We start from the raw sequence: 23,255 nt of genomic DNA, 5'->3' as shown, positions 1-23,255 counted from the left end.
TCTTTTTTTTTTTTTTTTTTGCCAGTCCTGGGGCTTGAACTCAGGGCCTGAGCACTGTCCCTGGTTTCTTTTTGCTCAAGGCTAGTTCTCTACCACTTGAGCCACAGTGCTACTTCTGGCTTTTTCTGTATATGTGGTGCTGAGGAATCGAACCTGGGCTTCATGGATGTGAGGCAAGCACTTTACCACTAGGCCATATTCCCAGCCAAGAATAGGTATTTTTAATGTGGGAAGAAGAATTAAATTCTGTTTAACTTGATTGGGAAAAGGGTTTTTGCAGTGGTACTTTTCAAATTTGATGGGTTTGTACACTGAGGTGAGCTATGTGTACTATAGCCATGCTTTTTGGTTTTATTTATTTTTTTGCCCCTTGTATTTTTTCCCCAGTCCTGGGGCTTGAATTCAGGGCCTGGGCACTGTCCCTGAGCTTCTTTTGCTCAAGGTTAGCACTCTACCACTTGAGCTGCATGCAGTGCCACTTCTAGCTTTTTCTGTGTATGTGGTACTGAAGAATCGAACCCAGGGCTTCATGCATGCAAGGCAAGCACTCTACTACCAAGCCAGATTCCCAGTCTACCCCTTGTATTTTTAATCAAAGGTAACTATTGTACTTATGAAGTGTTTTATATCAGCAAAACTAGAAATTGTATCATCTCAGATTTTGCCTTTGGTACAATAATTGCTTTTTTTTGGGGGGGGGGGTGGTGCGCCAGTCTTGGGGCTTGAGCTCAGGGCTCAGGTGCTGACCCTGAGCTTTTTTGCTCATTCTACCTTTTGAGCCACATTTCTACTTCTGGCTTTTCGGTGGTTAATTGGACATAAGAGTCTCATGGACTTTCTTGTATGAACTAGCTTCAAACTGCAACCTCAGATCTCAGCCTACTGAGTAGCTAGATGCCACCAGCATCCAGCTCAAGAATTGCTTTTTTGGGGGGTAGGTCATGGAGCTTGAACTCAGGGCTTGGGCACTGTTCTTGAGCTCCTCTTGCTCAAGGCTAGCTCTCTACCATTTGAGCCACAACACCTCCTTTTCTGTGATTAATTGGAGATAAGAGACTTTCCTGCCCAGACTGGCTTTGAACTCTGATCCTCAGATCTCAGGCTCCTGAGTAGCTTGGATTACAGTTGTGAGCTATTGGCACCCAGCAAGAGTTGCATTTTCAAGCTACTGCTCTCAATATTATCGGAGCCATGGGAGAAGATATGAGGTAGTAATGCCCTCTTCAGGCACCTGTCAGTATTGGTTGCCTATGGTTTGCGTGAATGGACACAAAAGGTCTTCAATTTTTCTGTTTGATGCAGAAATACATCCAGGAAGCTAGGAATATGGGCAGCACTATCCGCCAACCCAAACTGTCTAACCTCTCTCCATCAGTCATTGCTCAAACCAACTGGAAGTTTGTTGAGGGCCTGCTGAAAGAATGTCGCAACAAGGTAAGCTATGGACCCTTCTCTGTGGGTGCTATGAATTTCTGTTTATTTCTTTAAAATTAAAAAAAAAATCTTTAAGTAGTTTACAAAGGTATTTTTTTCTTAAAACAATTTCTTACTTGGAAATCTTATAAGATTGAATACTCTTGATTTTATTTCACAGATTTATTTATATTAATGTATTGGATCACTATTACTAAGATTTTTTTTTCAACTTTCACTTTTTATTTTTCTGTAAAATTCTACTGTGAAAAGCTATTGCATTTTTTAAAAGTAGGCTCTTCTAACCTTTCCCTTCTGGAAAGGGAGGAAATTAATTTGTCCAAAAGTTACACCTTACAAAGGTATTTTAATTTAACATGTAAGCTTATGAGTAAAATGCATCTTGGTCAGTGTCACTTTTTTCACAATCTTCCCCATCTCTCATTGGCTGATGATTTCTTTTTAATGCCTTTCTGAGTTTCATAAATATAGGGATTTTTCTCCATCAGATAGCTTCTTCCTCAATTTTATAATTTCTGGTTTATCCTCTATATGGTACATTTAATCTTTTCTACATAAACCACTAAGTAATCTTTCTTATAATTTCTATCCTTTAACTTAAGTTTACTAAAGTCTTATTTCAAAGTATAACTTTTGTTAATTGTTAAATTACAATTCTTCTATTCCTTTTCAAAATGTATTTTGTGGGTTAAGTTAGAATAGGAGATTCCTAAAACTGGGCCTCCAGGCCTCCCTTTTAAATTCTTCTTGCACCCTGACTTTCACTCTAGGGTACATGTGAAAATCAGCTAGGAGGATGGTTATTCTTTTTTTTTTTTTTGGCCAGTCCTGGGCCTTGGACTCAGGGCCTGAGCACTGTCCCTGGCTTCTTCCCGCTCAAGGCTAGCACTCTGCCACTTGAGCCACAGCGCCGCTTCTGGCCGTTTTCTGTATATGTGGTGCTGGGGAATCGAACCTAGGGCCTCGTGTATCCGAGGCAGGCACTCTTGCCACTAGGCTATATCCCCAGCCCAGGATGGTTATTCTTAATTATCATTTGAATTTACTTTCTAGTAGAGTCAACAAAATCAACATGTCATGATTTTTAGGGTAAATCTGCTAACATAGTCTTTATTACCTCCTCTTTACCAATGAAATGAAAAGATCTTTCTGTATTTTCAGAGAGGCTGTAATGTTTAGGGAGAAATAAAATGTTTTTTTCTTATAGAAACTTCTTATTATTTTGAAAGTTAGATTTTTATATCAGAAGTGATTTTTTCCCCTCTTCAATACTGGGATTTGAAACTCAAGGCCTCATGCTTATTAGGTTGTTGTTCTACTCTGCCACTTGAGGCACACCTCCAGTGCTTTTTTGCACTGGTTATTTTTAAAGACAGGGTCACATTTTTGTCTGGGGTGCACAGCTAGCCTGCAGTCAGCTTGTTTTAGGCTTATATTTTTAGCTGGGTGGATAGGCACATGTTATCATGCTCAGCATTTTCTGTTGAGATGAAGTCTCGAGGATGTTTTTGCCTAGGCTAGCCTGGAAGCATAGTCCTCCTGATCTCAGCCTCATAGCCAGAATAACATATGCACACCATTGGTTGAGGAGGTGACTCAGATGTGTGCCTGGGTTGTCCTTGAGTTGTGCTCTTCCTTGTAATGCTGACTCTACCTTCCAAGTAGCTAGGATTACAGATGTGAGCCACCAGCACATTGCAGGGCAGATATTTTATTATTTTTTACATATATAACTTGAAAAATAATCTTTAGTGGTTGTACAAAGGGGCTTTAGTTCAACATGTCTGTATGAGAACAATGCATCTTGATTGAGGTTACCCTTTCCATTGTTCTCCCCATCTTTTTAAGTCCTACCCATCCCCTCAAGTTGCCTGGTTCCACATTGAATACTATGACTGTATTCACTTACCCTTTCTCTCTCTGTAGAAATAATACTTTAAATTCAGGTTTTTAAAATTGTCTGACCACTCTTGAGTCATTGAGTTCTGTGATTTTCTGTGCACTGTTCTTTTTCTATCCTGAGAGAATTGATGCTCCATTTTTTTTTTTCAAAGAGTATTCCTTCATTGTCTTGCCATTCATTCTCAGGATTTAAGCTATGCTCCTAGGCAGTGACACCTTCCTTTCAGTGTCCAGTGCTTGGCTAAATGATGAGTGAAAGACATACCATTTTTTTTTTTTTGCCAGTCCTGGGCCTTGGACTCAGGGCCTGAGCACTGTCCCTGGCTTCTTCTTGCTCAAGGCTAGCACTCTGCCACTTGAGCCGCAGCACCACTTCTGGCCATTTTCTGTATATGTGGTGCTGGAGAATTGAACCGAGGGCTTCATGTATAAGAGGCAGGCGCTCTTGCCACTAGGCCATATCCCCAGCCCAAGACATACCATTTTGTGACTTGCTACTGTGTAGGAAAATGTGCATCTTAAAGACTGAAGAAATACTATAAGCAGTCATAAGAACACAAAGCCCATGGAGCAATAGAATACTCTTGCTCTTGGAAGTAGAAATTGATATGATCACTTTGGAAAACAGCATATCATTATGTAGCAATTCTTCACCTAGGTATATTCTCTAGAGAAAACTTTTGCAATGTGTCAATTAATGGTCATTTTTGCAATGTGGCAGTTAGTTTAGTATAGCATTCTTTGTAATATTCCCAAATCTAAAAAAGCCAAGGGCCAGTCAGTAGGATAACTAGTGTCCAGTGGAATGCTATATAGCAGTGAAACTGAACCAGGGTGTCCATCAACTTTGATGAATATTGCAAACATAAAGTTGAGTGAAAAAGCAAGTCACAGAAGAAAAACATATAGCTAAACTGTATTATTTAGGAATACAAATATAGATGCCTTTCTGTAGTTTTATTATATATGTTGTCATTTCTGGTAAGAAAGTGATTGGAAGAGGGCCTCAGTGGTTAGAGATGGACAGTATTTCTCTCTCTCTCTCTCTCTCTCTCTCTCTCTCTCTCTCTCTCTCTCTCGTCAGTTATGAGGCTTGAACTTAGAGCGTGGGCACTGTCACTGAGCCTTTTCGCTCAAAGCCAGTGCTCTAGCACTTTGAGGCACAGTGCCACTTCCAGTTAATTGGAGATAAGAGTCCCATGAACTTTCCTACCCAGGCTGGCTTTGAACCGCAATCCTCAGATCTCAGCCTCCTGAGTAGCTAGGATTACAGGCGTGAGCTACTAGTGCCTGGCTGCTGCTGCTGCTGCTGCTGCTGCTGCTGCTGCTGCTGCTGCTGCTGCTGCTGCTGCTGCTCCTCCTCCTCCTCCTCCTCCTCCTCCTCCTCCTCCTCCCTCCCCCCTCCCCCCTCCCCCTCCCCCCTCCCTCCTCCTCCTGGAGCTTGAACTCAGGGCCTGAGCACTATCCCTGGCTTGTTTTTGCTCGTCTAGCACTCTGCCACTTGAGCCACAGCGCCACTTCTGGCCATTTTTCTGTATATGTGGTGCTGACGAACCCCAGGGGCTTCATGTATACAAGGCAAGTACTCTTTCCACTAGGCCATATTTCCAGCCCCCTGGCTTATTTCTTAACCTAGTTCTTGGTGCATGTGCACACGTACATGTGCACACGCGTGTGTGCATTGTGTGTCATAGTAAAAACAAAACAAAAAACCCCAAAACAGTAACACTGGAAAGAAACACGCCAGAATAATAAGAGTTACTTTTTCAAGCTAGCATTAGGGATGATTTTTTCCTACTTTTTGTGTATCAAAATTTACAATGTAATTAAATATTAAGAATTTGTACTTAGGGGCTGGGGATATAGCCTAGTGGCAAGAGTGCCTGCCTCGGATACACAAGGCCCTAGGTTCGATTCCCCAGCACCACATATACAGAAAACGGCCAGAAGCGGCGCTGTGGCTCAAGTGGCAGAGTGCTAGCCTTGAGCGGGAAGAAGCCAGGGACAGTGCTCAGGCCCTGAGTCCAAGGCCCAGGACTGGCCAAAAAAAAAAAAAAAAGAATTTGTACTTAAAGTTCAGGCTGACTTGGGTTCAAATCCAGATCTGCCACTCCTTTGCTGTGTAGTTTTGGGGAAATTACTTAAGCTCTCAACTTATTAGTAAGTTGTAAATAATAATAATTCTTATCACTTAAGAATGTTATTAGGGGCTGGGGATATAGCCTAGTGGCAAGAGTGCCTGCCTCGGATACACGAGGCCCTAGGTTCGATTCCCCAGCACCACATATACAGAAAACGGCCAGAAGCGGCGCTGTGGCTCAAGTGGCAGAGTGCTAGCCTTGAGCGGGAAGAAGCCAGGGACAGTGCTCAGGCCCTGAGTCCAAGGCCCAGGACTGGCCAAAAACAAAACAAAACAAAACAGGCTTAACAAATTAGGCTTAAATGAGTTAATGCAACACTTAGTACAGTCCTGACACATTTTTAATAAAAACTGTGGTTAGCATTATACTATTTGTGTTCTTTTTGGTTACAATAGACATTGAGGATTTTTAGCTTAATTATTTTCCTCATTTTTTTTATCCCTTTGAAAATTATTTCAGGTATTTTTGTATATATGACTGAAGGTTTGTTTATTTCATATATTTTTTTTTGTCAGTTGTGGGGCTTTAACTCAAAGCTGGATACTGTCCCTGAGCTTTTTCATTCAAGGCTAGTACTCTACCACTTTGAGCCACAGTGCCATTTCTGTTTTTCTGGTGGTTAATTGGAGATAAGAGTCTCATGGACTTTACTGCCCCGGCTGTCTTTGAACTAGGATTTGAACTAGTAGCTAGGATTACAGTTATGATTCACCAGTGCCTGGCTTGGTGGTTTGTTTATTGAAGTTATTTAAGCAGTCAGAATTAGAGAGTATCATAGGTGAGCATGATATAAGAATTTTATTTAACCACCAACATAAATACAAAAATTGAATCTGGAGTGATGAAATTTCTTGCTCAGGGTCATGTGGTGATTGTTGTGTTCTCATTTCCTTTCAAAATCTGCAGTACCCATAACCTGACCTAAATGACTATCAGTATCCTGCGTTTTAGGGACTTATTCAGCCAGCACGTGTTCATGCAGGCAGCCACAGCTGGTGGCATGTGCTTCTACTTAATGCGGTTATCTATCCTACTGATTTCTAGACAAAGAGGATGCTGGTGGAGAAGATGGGACGTGAGGCTGTGGAGCTAGGGCATGGGGAAGTGAACATCACTGGAGTAGAAGAGAATACCTTGATTGCCAGCCTCTGTGACCTTCTAGAAAGGATCTGGAGTCATGGACTACAAGTAAAACAGGTAATACATGTCTGGCCTCTCCATGTTGAGCCAGCTTTCTTCCTGGTTTCACTTATCACACTCTATCCAGCTTTGAAAATGGTGTATAACCGCACTTAGAATGAATATGAAATAGCTAAACAAATATGATTCCAACTATTTTTTTTCTTAAAAATAGTTTTATAACTGTGTGTTTACCAGAATTTTAAAAATAGTATTTCTTTCTGAAAGTAAATTGCAAGTCAACCTCATAGATTTTATTTGACAATTGGCTCTTGATTGGAGGTAGAACAGAGAGAGAGAGAGAGAAAGAATTTGAGCTCAGTAAGTACTATGCATACTGTAAGGATTCTTCACTAATTGTACATTCCCAGTGGAAAGAGGTCTGCCATTAATATTTCTTTTGCAAACAGATGGCTTAACCATCTAAAGATTTGAGAGAAATTCTTAAAATTAAGTTGAACATTTAGGGGCTGGGAATGTGGCCTAGTGGTAGAGTGCTTGCCTAGCATGCATGAAGCCCTGGGTTCGATTCCCCAGCACACCATATATAGAAAAAGCCAGAAGTGGCACCATGGCTCAAGTAGTAGAGTGCTAGCCTTGAGCAAAAAGAAGCCAGGGATGGTGCTCAGGCCCTGAGTTCAAGCTCCAGGACTGGCAAAAAAACAAAACAAAACAAAAAAAGACTAGCACTCTACCACTTGAGCCATAGCTCTACCTCTGGTGCACACACGCTTGCACGTGCATGCGTGTGTGTGTGTGTGTGTGTGTGTGTGTGTGATTGGAGATAAGAATATCATGGACTTTTCAGTCTGGGCTGCCTTTGAACCTCAATCCTGAGATCTCAGCCTCCTGAGTTGGCTAGAATTACAGGTGTGAGCTGCCAATACCTGGCTACAGTTGCTTTAAAAATTTTGCTTTATTGTTGTTTTAGAGGTGATATACAGTGTGGTTATATTTACATATGTCAGGTAATAAATATATTTCCTTTTGCACAGTATCACGTGTTCCCTCATTATCTCCTATTCTCTCCCTTCCATCTCTACCCATGAGTTGCATAGTTCACTTTCATCAATGTCTGGTGTACTCTACTGCTGCACTTTTTCCACCCTTTTCCCTCAGATTCTGTGCCTTTCCCCCTCCCTCCCTCCCTCAGATGTGCCCATGAATACCCTGTATATAAGGCAAAGAATACAGTCATCTGAAAAAGAAAAAAAATTAAAAAAGTTCTTTGGAGTTTGTTTCAGTATGTATGTATATTATTTTATATACATATGAAGAGGTCCTTGGGTATTGTACCTTTGTGATTTTTTTCCTAAGACTGTCCTCTTTTGGTCTGACTGTATATGAGTATCTAGAATTCTGTATAATTTGTTATAGCCCAGTGTGTTTTAAATCTAACTTTCACATATCAGGGGAAACATGCACCATTTGTCTCTCTGATCTTGGCTTACCTCATAAAGTTGTCTATTTATTTATTTTTCATTCATTCATTTGCCTGACCTGGAGCTTGAACTCTGAGCCTGGGCTCTGTCCCTGGGCTCTGTCTTCTGTCTCTTTGTGTTCAAGGCTACACACACATACACACACACACACACACACACACACACGCACACACACACCACAAACATTAGTGGGGTTTGCATTTCTAGGCAGGCACTCTATCACTTGAGCTACATCCCAGGTTTTTTTGCTGTGGTTACTTTTGAGATAGAGTCTTGCTGGAATGAAATTCTTGTTTCCCACTATAACTGGGATGACAGACATGTACCACTACACTAGCTCTTTCTATTAGATGAGGTCTTGCAGTTTTTTGTGGGGAGGTCCTGGACTGGTCTGAAACAGCCATCCTCCCAGTCTAGCCTCCTATGTAGTGGGGATGATCTGGTTAAGATGTGGCCTCGTAGACTTGTTGCCCAGGCTAGCCTTGCATTTCTATCTTCCCTGTCTCAGTCTCCTGAATAGTATGAGAGGCATGAACCACCACATCTACCCATCTTAATCCATCTTATTTATTTGTCCTTTTGAGATAGTCTTAATTTGTATCCCTACCTGGCTTCAAAATCACTATGTGCCCTAAACAGGCCTTAAATTCATTGGCCTTAGCCTTCTGAGTGCTAGTACTACAGATGTGTGCCACCACACCCAGCTAAAAAGTCTATATCTGTATACTAAAAGTTGTACTCTAAAATCTAAACTGTTAGTTATTTCTCTTTCACATTGGTTCTAGGGGAAATCAGCCTTGTGGTCTCACCTGTTACATTATCAGGAAAACCGGCAGAGGAAACTTACATCAGCAAGCCTCAGTACCTCAGGTAAAAAAAATCTCTGTACCACTGAACAGAAATTTCCCTCATTGGAATGATCATCTGTAGCAAGCCAGTGAGACCTTTTGCTCTGGGATCTTTTGGTTTAAATAGGGAACCACCAGGCTCTCTGAGCATACCAAAACCATGAAATTTGCTTTTATTATGTGTTTTCATACCCTTTCTATAAATGTAATAGAAAAGATATTGATATATACATACATACATACATACATACATACATACATACATACATATAATTTGGGGGGGGGCAGTCCTGGGGCTTGAACTCAGGGCCTGAGCACTGTCCCTGGCTTCTTTTTGCTCAAGGCTTGTACTCTACCACTTGAGCCACAGTGCCACTTCTGGCTTCTTCTATATATGTGGTTCTGAGAAATCGAGCCCAGGGCTTCAAATATGTGAGGCAAGCACTGTACCACTAGGCCATATTCCCAGCCCTAGAAAAGGTATTTTGCAATTGGCCAGTCTTATATACTGAATTTTACTATGGTGTTGATATCCATCCTATGTTTGAGGAAAGCTGTTTTTAGAGCATAGTCAAGCCGGTGTCCCTCCTTGAAACTCTAAGCCAAAGAAAGGCTTTATTTAAGCAATCCTTTTTATTTCCTCACAAAACCACTTGCCACACCTCCACTTCTGGCTTTTTGGTGATTAACTGGAGATTTGAATCTCATGAATTTTCTGCCTGGGCTGGCCTTGGACCCAGATCCTCAGGTCTCAGCCTCCTGAGTAGCTAGGATTATAGGCATGAGCCACCAGTGACCAAAAAGTGAAGGAGACCTTATTCTTCCTGTTTCTAATTTCATGTAAATAGCAGGACTGAGGATGTTGCTTATTAGTAGAATACTTCCTTGCCTAACCTGTACAGGGTCTTGGGTTCAATCTCCAGCACTGGACAATATAAAACAAAACTGAAACACAAATATTAGAATTTATAGGGACTCCAGGAATCATCGTATAGTCTAACCATTTTATTTTTGTGAGAAGAAATGGAGTTCAGAGAAGAAATTAATTTACCTAAGATCATGCAGTAAATTACTAGAAGAGCCCAGATTAGCAACCAGGTATCTTGTTTCCTGCTTCATTGTTCCTTATATCATCCTACAGTGTCCCTTGCCTCCTTTTACTTCTTGGCCACATCTCCCTTTTACACTAGCATTTGTTACCCCTTCCTGCCAGGCACTAAAGTTGACTTTTCTTGGATGTACTTATCCTAATGTCCTAATGGTAAAGGTAAGTCAGATGGTATAAAAAGATGGGAGTGAATTCTTTGCTCTTGAATTAGTACTGAACTTGGGAAAATAACTGTCTGAAAACATGGAACAGACGTTTCATAGGTAACTTTATGAGGAGTTCCCCCCTCCCCGCCCCATGCTGGATGTGAAAGCAAATAGTCTTCTCAGGAAGGCTGTAGAAGTTACCACTAAGAGATAACGTATAACTAGATATTCTCATCAGCTTGATGATAAAAGTAAGTTTTAAACATTGAGCCAGACATGAGGATATAAAGGTATTTTAATGTCTCTTTTAGAGGACCTAAGTAAGCATTCTAGGATAATATCTTTATCTTGTCTCTTTAGTAGCTCATTTGAAACAGTAACAGGAGATGAGCAGTAGCTCAAGTGGAAGCACTGCTTCCATGGATTATGATGAGCACATCTTAAAAGCAGCTAACTTTGGTGAACTTGTTTCTTCCTCTGTTAAGTGGGGAAATTATGATACCTTCTATGGCTATCTTACCAATTTTTTGAAAATTAAATGAAATAATATGTATAAAATATAAAATCTAGGGTTGGGAATGTAGCTTAGTGGTAGAGTGCTCACCTAGCATGCATGAAGCCCTGGGTTCGATTCCTCAGCACCACACATATAGAAAGAGCCAGAAGTGGTGCTGTGGCTCAATTTGGCAGAGTGCTAGCCTTGAGCAAAAAGAAGCCGGGGACAGTGCTCAGGCCCTGAGTCCAAGTCCTAGGACTGGCAATAAATAAATAAATAAACAAACATACACATATGTGTGTGTGTGTATATATATAATGTCTGATCTCTAATGAGAGCTAAATAAATATTTATGAAATGATTGCTTAAGATATCACTAATGTTTCGAGCATTTCAAGAAATTTGTGATTTTCTGTAAGGAGGGTACTAGCTATTAGGTTATGCAGATCTCTTTGGACATGGTCATCCTTGTTATTGTAGGAATACTTCTTGATTCAGAACGGAGGAAGTCTGATGCCAGCGCTGCCATGTCTCCCCTGAGGATCTCTCTGATTCAGGATATGAGGTCAGTCTGGGCTCATATGTAAGAAGCCACTGTTATTTATCCTGTTTACAGATGTTGCTTTGGTGTTCACTGTTGTTTATTTTTGGTGGTACTGGTGGCTTGTGCTTGCTAGGCAAGTGTTTTGTTACTTGAACCAAACCTATACCCCTTTTTTGCTTTAGTTTACTTTCTAGTAGGAGTCTTCTACTTTTGTCTGAGCCAGCATTGGACCTCAATCCTCCTATCTCTGTTTCCTGTGAAGCTGAGATTTAGGCATATACCACCATGCCTAATTATCATTTGTTATTGTTATTGTTGTTGTTGTTGGTGGTGGTGGTGGTGGTGGTGGTGGTGGTGGTGTGTGTGTGTGTGTGTGTGTGTGTGTGTGTGTGTTGGTACTGGGATTTGAACTCAAGGCTTAGAGTTTTCAATGGGCTTTTTTAGCTCATGGCATTTTGTTACTTGAGCCAATCTTCCAGTACCAACACTGGTTAATTGGGGATAAGAGTCTTAAGAGTTTGCCTGCCCAGGCTGTCTTCAAACTTTGATCCTCAGATCTCAATCTCATGAGTAGCTAGAATTATTGGCAGTGAGCTATCAGTGCCTGGCCTAATTTTTTTTTTTTGCCAGTCCTGGGGTTTGAACTCAGGGCTTGAGCACTGTTCCTGGCTTCTTTTTGTTCAAGGGTAGCACACTACTACTTGAGCCACAGTGCCCCCTTCCAGCTTCTAATATATATGTGGTGCTGAAGAATCAAACCTAGGGCTTCAAGTACTCTACTACTAGGCCATAGTCCCACGCCTATCTCCCACCCCCCAATTTGTTTTTTGAAACAGGATCTTGCAACCTTTTTTGCCTGGGTTGGCCTTGAAGCACAATTCTACTGTATCTATCCCCTTTGTGGCTGGTATTGCAAGCTTGATTCACTGTACTTACTTAGCCTGGATGTCTACTTTAGATGATTCAATGCAAGTGGCTGTTAGAGCATATTGCCTAAACAGGAAGCCCTCTTTAGTGGCATTGTTCTTTATAATGTCTTAGGTCTCCTGGCATTTCTTGAGAACCATACCAGGTGAAGGAGCATAGGAAACTATCTCAAGGCTCTAGAGCTCAGGATTAGGGTACCTTCTGGTTCTTTGTTCTTGTACCATCCTACAATGTCCTTTCCCTCTTTTTATATTAATTAATTCATTTATTCATACATTTGGTTTGAACTCAGGGCCTTATGCTTCCTAAGCAGGTGCCTTAGTACTTGAGCCACTCTGCAGGCCCCCTTTTATGTTGGTTATTTTCTTTTTCTTTTGGTCATGGAGCTTGAACTCAGGCTGGGCACTCTCCCTGAGCTCTTTTGCTCAAGGCTAGCACTCTAACACTTTGAGCCACAGCTCCACTTCCATTTTTCAGATAGTTAATTGAATTACAGGCATGAGCCCCCTGCACCGGCTCTGTGTTGGTTATTTTCAAGGTAAGGCCTCACTTTTTGCCCAGGTCAGCCTAGACTGTAATCCACTGGTACCCTTTGTTGCTGGGATGATAGGTGCATACACTGTACCTAACCATTGTATTCCTCTTGTAGCTTGAGATGACAGGTGTGTGCCCAGCCATTGGGACTCTTTAAATTTTATGCTTAGTCTAGCTTTGAAAACCACAATCCTCTAATTTCTGTCTCCAGAGTAGCTTGGTTTATAGTTTGAGCCACCACTTTCAGCTCCTTTTATTTTATTTTATTTTTTTTTGGCCAGTCCTGGGCCTTGGACTCAGGGCCTGAGCACTGTCCCTGGCTTCTTTTTGCTCAAGGCTAGCACTCTGCCACTTGAGCCACAGCGCCGCTTCTGGCCGTTTTCTGTATATGTGGTGCTGGGGAATCGAACCTAGGGCCTCGTGTATCCGAGGCAGGCACGCTTGCCACTAGGCTATATCCCCAGCCCCTCCTTTTATTTTTTTAGGAAGTTTATTTTGGGGGTGTTTATAATGCTTCCTAAAATTATGGCTACCTTGTATGACAATGCCATGTGGAAGCATTTGGAGAAGAAGAGAGAAGAGAGAACTTCATTGGCTTTATGGGTGAGGTATTAACAGTGAGTTCATCTCATCACTGATCCTCCTCTTTCCTTGTTTATTTCCCTTTAAGGCATATCCAGAACATTGGGGAAATCAAGACCGATGTGGGAAAGGCCAGAGCATGGGTGCGACTGTCCATGGAAAAAAAGTTGCTTTCTAGACACTTGAAGCAACTACTCTCAGACCACGAGCTCACCAAGTAAGACCACTCCACCTGGAGTAGAAACAAGCTCCTAGGGTTGGTGGGGGAGATTGGAAACCCCTGTGTCAGAAGAATATTCAGTATGTCATGAGCTATAAACTCAAATTGCCTAGAAAGTTCTGCTGTATTTCTTCTTGATCTTTATCTGTAAAACAATACAATCTATTTTCCCTTTTCTAATTTGCATTCCTAAAACTGTCTTAAAGATAACAAAACAATGGGATTCTCTGCTCCTTTTTGTACTCAGGGGACATTCCTTGGTCATAAGGCATTTCCTCTGTCTATTCCTGCCCTAAAGAGCAATTTGTGGAGAATTAAAGGAAAACATCAGAATTATCTCCTTTATTTCTTTTATTCTCTCTTGAGCCCAAAGCCAACCTAAAGCAACCAATTCCTTGATATTCCCTTTTGATTCTGCCGAGTCTCCCTTAAGCTTAAAAGGACTTTCAAATAGTAATCCTAAAGCACTTTCCCTCCTCCATGTACCACCTAAGCACAGAGGGAGGGGTCAAACAGGAAGTTTATGAAAGCCAGAACATGGATGGTCCTAGAGCATCTGAGCTTAATGGTCTCAGCACAGCAAATGGGAAAGATCTTGGGGAAGAGGAAGCTCATTTTCTTTTTTTTTTGCCAGTCCTGGGCCTTGAACTCAGGGCCTGAGCACTGTCCCTGGCTTCTTTTTGCTCAAGGATAGCACTCTGCCACTTGAGCCACAGCGCCACCTCTGGCCATTTTCTATATATGTGGTGCTGGGGAATCGAACCCAGGGCTTCATGTATATGAGTCAAGCACTCTTGCCACTAGGCCATATTCCCAGCCCCGGAAGCTCATTTTTGTTATTGTTTAGTAGCCCTATCAGAAGAAGTATGCTCAGAATCTAATCAGTAGACACCTTCCTCCCCGGTATTCTGACTCCTCTGCTATTTCAATGAGTAGAAAATAAAGGGGTTTTTGCCTTGAAAAATTACACTTTGAATGGGGTATAGAGCGAAAGGGGTACTTTATCAAATATTAATCCTATATTAGTCCATTTTGTGTTGCTGTAGCAGAGTATCTTATGCTGGATACTATATAAAGAAAAGAGGTTTGTTTGTTTAGCTTGAAGTTTGGGAAGCTGAATGCCCAAGATCAGCTGGTCCAATCTTTTCAACCTCTATTGAGGGCTTCAAGGTAGGCAGTATCACTTGAACCATATTTTTTCAGGTAGGGCCTCACTTTTCTTGCCTAGGATAGCCTGGACTGTGATCCTTCTATTTTCGCCTCCCACATATCTGAGATAATGTGCTTAGATAGGATCTTGAGAGCTTTTTCCTTGGACTGACTAAAGTCTTTGATCTATCTACACCTCTGGAGTAGCCAATGTTACAAGGGTGAGGCATTTGTCCAGCCTTATGCATGGCATTTGTTACATTATTTGTTCATTGTTAATTTACCACTGATAGGCTTATTATTATCTACTTGGTTATTGCTTACTAAAATTTGCTTACATTGAGGCCATTAACCATGTACCGTTCCAGTGCTGAGCATGTTGCCAAGCATCTAGTAGGTCAGTCAGTGCAGATAAAATGTGTACATAGCTGCCCAGGTGAGAGGAGGACACTAGCCTTGGAAGAGTGTTTTCTTAATAGAATGTTACTCAGTCCCTAGGATTTCCAATTAACTCTCAAGACTGTATACAGTTTGGAATCAGGGTATAAGGTAGAGTCAGGGTGAGAGAGCTTATATATTCATCAAATTTAAGAGGTTTAGTGAATTGTAAGTTCTAATGACACAAGTAAGTTGGTTCTTTGTAGGGAGCCCAAATTCTTTCTCCTTGATTTCCTTGCAATGACTAATAGTTTTGTACATCTCCCTTTCCCTTGTATCTAAGATTGTGTGGCTGTTATGACCTTACCTCCTGTTCCATTGCCCTATTCTTTCCAGATGTTGATTTCTAGTTCCTGCATGCACACCCTTTTTCTGTCACTGTCGCTCTCTCCCTCCTTTCCTTTCTCCCTTCTTCCCTCTTTCTCTCCCCCCTTCTCTTTCATTCATTTGGTGATCTCACTCATTCTAATGATTTCTGTCACCTCTAAGTGGGAGACTCCCACCTCTAAAGCTCCGAGCTGTGATGATTTTTTTCCTGAGCTTTCATCATGAATTTGTTTCCATTCAGCTATCTTAGCTGTTACTCAGAGAAAACACAAACAAGCTTCGCAGTATTTTCACTATAACTGCCTTTCGGTTTTGTAACGTCATCACTGTTCTCTTGGAACATCCTTCCCCCACTTCTTTCCACCTCTTTTCCAAAATTGGAGTCAGTTTTGGCTCCTTGCTCTATTTTGCCTGCCACATATGCATTTCTAATCCTTAGCCTCTGCCCGCACCTGGATCCTAACATTTTTACTGCCGTCTTCTTTTACCCTGTACCTTCATTAACTTTAAATTTCTTGAAATTGGTTGTGGCTGTCCCTTTACTTCTAGGGAAAATTAAAGAAATTCATTATTTAACTGCGCAAGTTGCAGTGATTAGCCTGAAAATAAGGGCCTTTCTATATTTGACTCTACCCTTGCTTTTCAGGGTAGGCTCTTTACCCAATTTATACACCTAGCCTATATTTGAGGGTAGGTCTTTCTCTAGCATCTATGTGTAATAAGCCTCAGTTGATCAATTACCTCTTGAAGGTGCCTTATCACCCTATCAAAGTAAACCTTCACAGACAGACAGATTGAATCTTAGATCTTACAGGCTTGGGCAGTTGTGTTCTGGGAAAAACTAGGACAGATGCCATCCTGTATTCTCTGTGTATTAATCTTTGACAGGGCCTGAAAATTTGGCTCTCATTGTTATCTGATGTCATTGCTGTACAGCCTCCCAGGGCCTGGAACATCAGGCAAAGGAGTTGCCTTTTAATGAGTTGGCAGTAGGGATAAAGTGAGAATTTTTTGTAAAGAGAGGAATGTCTGGATCTACACAGCTCTTCATTGTCTGTGACCTGGGTCAGAGGCAGAAGTAGAACCTGCCCTCAATCACCTTTGAAGCAGTGTTCTTTTTGACTTATGGTTCTCAGGTCTGTTTAAGTGTTTGAGATTCTGCCTTGTAATAAATAGTCACTACAGACCTCTTGCATTACTACCTACAGTCCATAAATTGGGTGTCATGACAGCTTAAATAGAAGCTTGAGAGGACCTGTGTCACTTTGATAGGCTTTTAATCCAGCCTTAGATAATTTAGGAAAGATTACTTGGCCTCTCGCACTGGACAGTATAACATCAACCCTTGGTGGTGTTTAATTTTTGTTGTTCCTGCTGTGGCTTAAGCTACTTTCTCTGTTGATTCAGTAACACAGAGTATCAAGGTTTATACCTTGGTAGAGTAACTCTAAGGAATTGAGATTTCTATTCCTGTCTACTTCTGGAACTGAGTGTCTTTTTTCTCCTCCCTTTTGATGGGGACTGATATGCTGCCTCTTCTCCAACAGGAAATTGTACAAGCGCTATGCCTTCTTGCGCTGTGATGATGAAAAGGAGCAGTTCCTCTATCACCTGCTCTCTTTCAATGCTGTTGATTACTTCTGCTTCACCAATGTCTTCACAACAATCTGTGAGTAGTTCTGTGCTCCCTACTGACCTGCTCTAGGCAGTCTTGCAAACAAATCCTGGCCTCACTCACGGTCCCCATTCCCCCTTTTTTGGCTAGTCCAGGGCCTTGAACTCAGGGCTTGAGCACTGTCCCTGGTTTCTTTTTGCTCAAGGCTAACAGCACTCTGCCACTTGAGCCACAGCACCACTTCTGGCCTTTTCTATGTACGTGGTGCTGAGGAATCGAACCCAGGTCTTCATGTATATGAGGCAAGCACTCTTGCCACTAGGCCATATTCCCAGCCCTCACTCCCCTTTTTAAGGAGATATTTTTCCCTTATACTTTATTCTTTGCCTCTGTGGGGAGAAGCAAGGAGGAGCAGTGCCTTCCTTGAGGGTCATGTTCTCTCTGAATCTTGTTCTGTTTAAAATTGAGGATTACGGTTCCTTGGCCATCATATTGTTGGCAGTGTTGTGCTAGGTAATGCTTTAAGAGTCTAAGGCAATGAGTAGACTGGGGTAGGGATGAGAGGTGCAGTTATTCTCCCACTATGTGTACCTGTAAAGATTCTCCCTGAGAGGTTACTTGGCATTACAGATTTTTGAGCAAGCCTAAGGGAGAAAGATCTCTTCCTGAAGTAGCAAGTAGGTGGTAGGAGGAAGTGTGAGTCCAGGCTGGCTCTGCTCCTAACTTGTTAGGTGTCTGCAAGCAAAGTCCACCTTGCTGTGGTTGGTCCTTAATCTCCCTATTTTCAGAGTGAGGAAGAGGGCTCAGTAAGAACCTTCATACCTCCTCTAATGCCAAGATTCTTGACTGGATAGTCTCTGAATTTGTCCCATGGCTAGTTCTTTGGCCAGCCACTCTACTGCCTCAGCAGCCTGGACTCTTTTGTTTCTGTCTAACATCCCATCTTCATTCTTAGAGACTAGAGTTGTAGGCTCAATAGAAGTAACTAGACTAGAACTTAAAAGACTCAGGCTGGGGCTGGGAGTATGGCCTAGTGGCAAGAGTGCTTGCCTCCTACACATGAAGCTCTCAGTTCGATTCCCCAGCACCACGTATATGGAAAACGGCCAGAAGTGGCGCTGTGGCTCAAGTGGCAGAGTGCTAGCCTTGAGCAAGAAGAGGCCTGGGACAGTGCTCAGGTCCTGGGTCCAAGGCCCAGGACTGCCCCCCCCCCCAAAAAAAAAAAAAGACTCAGGGAAAACTATTTCTCACTGTGTACCTTGGAAAAGAGATGATATTTATATGGACTTTGCTAAGATTATTATGACAGTTAATAGAATTCATGAGATGAGTGGTGAAAAGTGCTCTATAATGAATTTCATTAGAATGCCAGAAGTTGGTTACATTATTTAATCAATTCACAGAGCCAGCAGATTGGATTTTGATATTTGAGTGGGTGGTAATCCTGGAGGAGTGATTTTGAAGGGTAGATTGGCCATCCAGGTGCTCTGCTGTCCACAACTCCACTGGAGCTGGTATAGCCAGGACTATACTCATGATGCATTCTTGGGGTAGGTCCAGGCCCCACTAGGTATGGGAAGGATTCCTGATCCCCCTCAATGCTTTTGTGGCTTCCCCTAAACAGTGATTCCATACCATATTCTGATTGTACCAAGCAAGAAGCTGGGGGGCTCCATGTTCACTGCAAACCCTTGGATCTGTATCTCGGGAGAACTGGGAGAGACCCAAATCTTGCAGATTCCCAGAAACGTGCTGGAGATGACCTTTGAGGTAGGTGTTACATGAGTCTACAAATCTGTGGGGACCTGAGTTTGCAAGAGCTGCTGTGGGGGAATTTTCTGCAAGATTTTGTGGAGGCCTTTGTGGGATTTAGCCCCCTCCCTATGTTTGGGGTATAGAGATCTCCAAGATTTCTTTCAGCTGTTGAGCCCAAGTGTTCTTGGAGACCTCAGGACCCTCTTCAAAGCTTCTTGCATTCAGACTTTTCTTCCTCTTAAGTAGTAGCATTTTCTTTCCGAACCTGGGCCACTCAGGAAGAGTGTTCCCCTGTAAATGCTGAGAGGCCAGAGGGCAAATAGTTGGTCAGATTTGTGTTTCCAAAGGAAAGCTACTCTCTCTCTCTCTCTCTCTCTCTCGTTTTTTTTTTTTTTCCCCCTGTTGGTCATGGGGTTTGAACTCTGGGCCTGGGCGCCTGTCCTTGAGTTCTTCAGCTCAAGGCTAGTGCTCTACCACTTGAGCCACAGCACCACTTCTGGTTTTCTGATGGTTAGTTGGACATGAGTCTCACGAATTTTCCTGCCTGGTCTGGCTTTGAACCGAGATCCTCAGATCTCAGCCTCCTGAGTAGCTAGGATTACAGGCATGAGCCACTGGTGCCTGGCAGGAGTGCTACTCCTTTCTGCTATTTTCCTGACCTTCCTCATTATTTCTGTTCTCTCACAGTATCAGAACCTAGGGAAGCTCACTACTGTCCAGATTGGCCATGACAATACAGGGCTGTATGCCAAATGGCTGGTGGAGTATGTGATGGTCAGGAATGAGATCACAGGACATACCTACAAGTGAGTGATCCCTCAGCTGTGCACTCTCAGGTATGCGTGGGTATGTGCATTCTCAAGGAGCCTCTTAAGGTTTGGCAGGCTGAGGCAGCTTCCTGTTGGCTCTGCCTCACGCACTTGAAAAGAAACAGAAGGAAGGTTTCTAAGTAAAGATGTATCACGTTGCTGTGAACAGGTCCCAGCCCAGCATGCTGTTTGGGTAGCTTCTTTGATGACACATGGTAGATGACAGGTTCTCAGGGGAGTACTTAGCCTGCTTTTATAACCTATCCCCAGATATGGACTTTGTTGATGGCTCTTGCTGAGCAGCAAAGGCAAGGACACTGGAAAAGCTGGCAGCTCTGACAAACCGTTGCCTGATTTCTAGGTTTCCTTGTGGCCGGTGGTTGGGGAAAGGTATGGACGATGGAAGCCTGGAACGGGTCCTTGTTGGGGAGCTGCTCACATCCCTACCTGAGGTGGATGAGAGACCATGCCGGACCCCCCCATTGCAGCAGTCCCCCAGTGTCATTCGGAGGCTTGTAGCCATCTCACCCAACAACAAGCCTAGTAAGTAGGAGGGATCAGACCTTCATGTCCTCCATCCCTAATCCCAGCTGTGCAGCTATCTCAGGAGCCATCTGACAAACCCAGCTTAGACTTGGCACCTCTTCTCATGATCAGAGGTAGGAATGTACCCATTTCCTTAGAGGTCCAGAAGGAAGGGGGAGTCAGCACAATCTGTGGCTCTGTGCTCTTTCCTCATGATCTTGCAGAGGTGAGCAGTATACTTGGTGGCCTCCTTTTTGGTGCCTCAGCTTCACAGTCATCTTGCCCCTCTTTTGGTGGCCAAAATTTCTAGAGTAAAATAGAAGATAAATGTTACCAGCATCTTTTAGAGAAAGAATATTTAAAAGACAAGGTAACTTTGGCTTTCCCCCAAGATTTTGGGAAGACTTACTGCTTATCAAAGTTGAGGGAGCAAGCCACTGCTTCCCAAGGTCTAGCTGCCTTGCCCCTCCCATGGGCCCTCTTCCCTATGTCAGTCTCCTACTTAGTCAGCCAAGCACTGTTAGCCTCTGAGATGGGTTAGGATGTCTGCTTGATTTTTGTCAGAGCTGAACACCGGGCAGATCCAGGAATCCATTGGGGAGGCAGTCAATGGCATTGTGAAGCACTTCCATAAGCCTGAGAAAGAGGTGAGCCTCCTACTCTCCAACCCACAGCCTGTGTCGAATAGAAAGAGCCATTTGGTTTTGTAATACCTTGTAGTCTACTACCATGTGCTGTGAACAGCCCAGAGTCTTGTACAGTGTATGCCTCAGCTAGTTTGAGATTGACAGACTCCTTCCTGGGGGGGAGAGGGTGTTTGACTCGGGTCACTGTGTCTTCTCTCCACATTGATGATTTCTAGTGGAATCTCTGAGGTCCCCACAAAATAACATCTATTCCTATCCACTTCCAGATTTGCTTGGGTCTCCAAATTATAGCTGTATGGGCTTTTGGCTCTTGGTGAGGGACCTTCTTGTATGTGACCCAGATCAATTATATATTCCTTTATTCATTTTTCATTTGCTCAGCACCAAAAACTGCTCTGAGCCAGGCACTGTGCCAGTGTTTGGGGGAGCAGACAAAGCTCCTGCACTCTTCTGTTCCCCCTTGGTTGTGGCTGTGGGTTTAGGGATGCAGTAGTGGGAGGGCAACTCAGCTATGACCAGCCTGTGATTTATTCCTGTTGTTTTAACTAGCGAGGCAGTCTCACGTTGTTGCTTTGTGGAGAATGTGGTCTTGTCTCAGCTCTGGAACAGGCTTTCCAGCATGGATTTAAATCGCCCCGGCTCTTCAAAAACGTCTTCATCTGGGATTTCCTGGGTGAGTTGAGCTAAGGCATGAGGGTACAAAAAGCTTGCAGAGGCATAGGAGGGCTTACCAACATAGTGTGATGCTGACTCTTGAGGTCTTGAGTTTAGAACACAAATCGGGTGGCTCTCAAATGATCTTTTTGTTTGTTTGCTCTGATTTTTCTTAAGGAGAATGACCAGATTCCTCTTCTTCCTTCCCTGTGAGAATTGGCCATTAAAAAAAAAAATCATGTATGGATTTAGTTCTGACTATGCACATTTTTTCTTTTTTTTTGGCCAGTCCTGGGGCTTGGACTCAGGGCCTGAGCACTGTCCCTGGCTTCTTTTTGCTCAAGGCTAGCACTCTGCCACTTGAGCCATAGCGCCACTTCTGGCCATTTTCTGTATATGTGGTGCTGGGGAATTGAACCCAGGGCCTCATGTATACGAGGCAAGCACTCTTGCCACTAGGCCATATCCCCAGCCCCGCACACTTTTTCTTTATAGATCCAAACAGCTAGTTGAAAGTAGTGGAGCCCCAAGTCCTCTGGTACTCAACTACAAATTTTTCATGCAAGAAACTGTCCTCAGAGCTTTCGTGTATCTTTGAACTAGTATACCAAAGGGCATATAAATAAAAATGTTAAGTGTCTGAAATATGATCAGTGACATCAGGACACTCATGTTATTCTCATGAAGTTACTTGACTGGATTTGGGAGAGCCACCTAGCAAGTGGCCTTCAGGACAGTCAGAATCAGGTGGGTTCTGAAAGCATTTGCCACTGGCAAACTTTTCTGCTCTTCACAGAAAAAGCACAAACCTATTATGAGACACTGGAGCAGAATGAAGCGGTCCCTGAAGAAAATTGGCATACAAGGGCTCGAAACTTCTGCCGATTTGTCACTGCAATCAACAATACTCCCCGGAACATTGGCAAGGACGGCAAGTTTCAGATGTTGGTGTGCTTGGGAGCCAGGTATTGCAGCCCCAGTGACTAGAGCACGTAGCAGGCCAGCCTTGGAGGATAGTGTTAGAGTCCTAATGTGATACGGGGCGGGAAATGGCTAGTGTGTGGCAACCCTTGAAGAGAATACCTGGAGCTCTTTCTAGAGGTCATTAACTTCCATCATGTAAAACACATGAGTGAGTGAGTGTGAGTGTGTGTGTGTGTGTGTGTGTAGGAGAAACATTTATATAGAAGAGAGTGTATAAATGAAGGAGGTAGGCTCATGTTATGATGATAAAGTACAGAACTATCCCACTGGTGGAATTTGAAGCAGAATAAGGGGCTGGGAATATGGCCTAGTGATAAAGTGCTCGCCTTGAAGCAGAATAATTAGTCATTCCTTCAGTAAACATTTGGATGTGCTAAGTCTTAATGAAAACTGGTGGGAAGAGATATAAATAAGACATGGTTCCTGGTACTTAGAAGTTCACTTGTCCTTTTTCTTGAGGGTGGAGATCAGTACTGGGCCTTGAACTCAGGGCCTTGCATTTGCTAGACAAGTGCTCTCAACTATTTAGTTTTTGGTTTTAGGCTTACGTCAGTTTGGACCATGATCTTCCTATTTATGCTTCCCGTACAATTGGGGTGCTAGGCCTGTGTCATCATGCCTCAATCTCATTGATTGAAATGGGTCTCACTGACTTATTGCCTGGACTGGCTTCTTGCCTGAATTGGCATAGTCTGCCAATCTCCACCTCCCAAGGATTTAGAATTAATCACAAGCTACTGTGCCTAGTTTTCTTGTCCCAATTTTAAAAAGCAGAGAGTTATCAGAAGCCAAAAGATACGTATTCACTCTTAAACTATGCTGAAAATGTAGAGGAGGGAGATCAAAGGT

At 42.9% G+C, this 23,255-nt stretch overlaps 1 protein-coding gene across 2 annotated transcripts in view; it reads left to right on the top strand.

The window, feature by feature from the left end:
• Dennd5a (DENN domain containing 5A) overlaps positions 1 to 23,255 on the top strand; it is an 87,919-nt gene that overhangs the window by 62,460 nt on the left and 2,204 nt on the right. Inside the window, exons 11-22 of one of the 2 annotated variants that reach the window (XM_048359577.1) lie at positions 1,303 to 1,434; positions 6,522 to 6,674; positions 8,884 to 8,968; positions 11,177 to 11,261; positions 13,372 to 13,500; positions 16,965 to 17,086; positions 18,657 to 18,802; positions 19,475 to 19,593; positions 19,958 to 20,139; positions 20,686 to 20,768; positions 21,318 to 21,441; positions 22,219 to 22,387. In XM_048359577.1, coding sequence (XP_048215534.1) covers positions 1,303 to 1,434; positions 6,522 to 6,674; positions 8,884 to 8,968; positions 11,177 to 11,261; positions 13,372 to 13,500; positions 16,965 to 17,086; positions 18,657 to 18,802; positions 19,475 to 19,593; positions 19,958 to 20,139; positions 20,686 to 20,768; positions 21,318 to 21,441; positions 22,219 to 22,387 — 1,529 coding nt within the window. The remainder of the gene's footprint in view (positions 1 to 1,302; positions 1,435 to 6,521; positions 6,675 to 8,883; positions 8,969 to 11,176; positions 11,262 to 13,371; positions 13,501 to 16,964; positions 17,087 to 18,656; positions 18,803 to 19,474; positions 19,594 to 19,957; positions 20,140 to 20,685; positions 20,769 to 21,317; positions 21,442 to 22,218; positions 22,388 to 23,255) is intronic. The other variant, XM_048359578.1, reaches the window with a different exon arrangement.

Source organism: Perognathus longimembris, chromosome 13, assembly GCF_023159225.1.
Source record: "Perognathus longimembris pacificus isolate PPM17 chromosome 13, ASM2315922v1, whole genome shotgun sequence".
In the NCBI taxonomy this organism is placed as follows: domain Eukaryota; kingdom Metazoa; phylum Chordata; class Mammalia; order Rodentia; family Heteromyidae; genus Perognathus; species Perognathus longimembris.
This window is presented reverse-complemented; position numbering and strand designations above follow the sequence as displayed.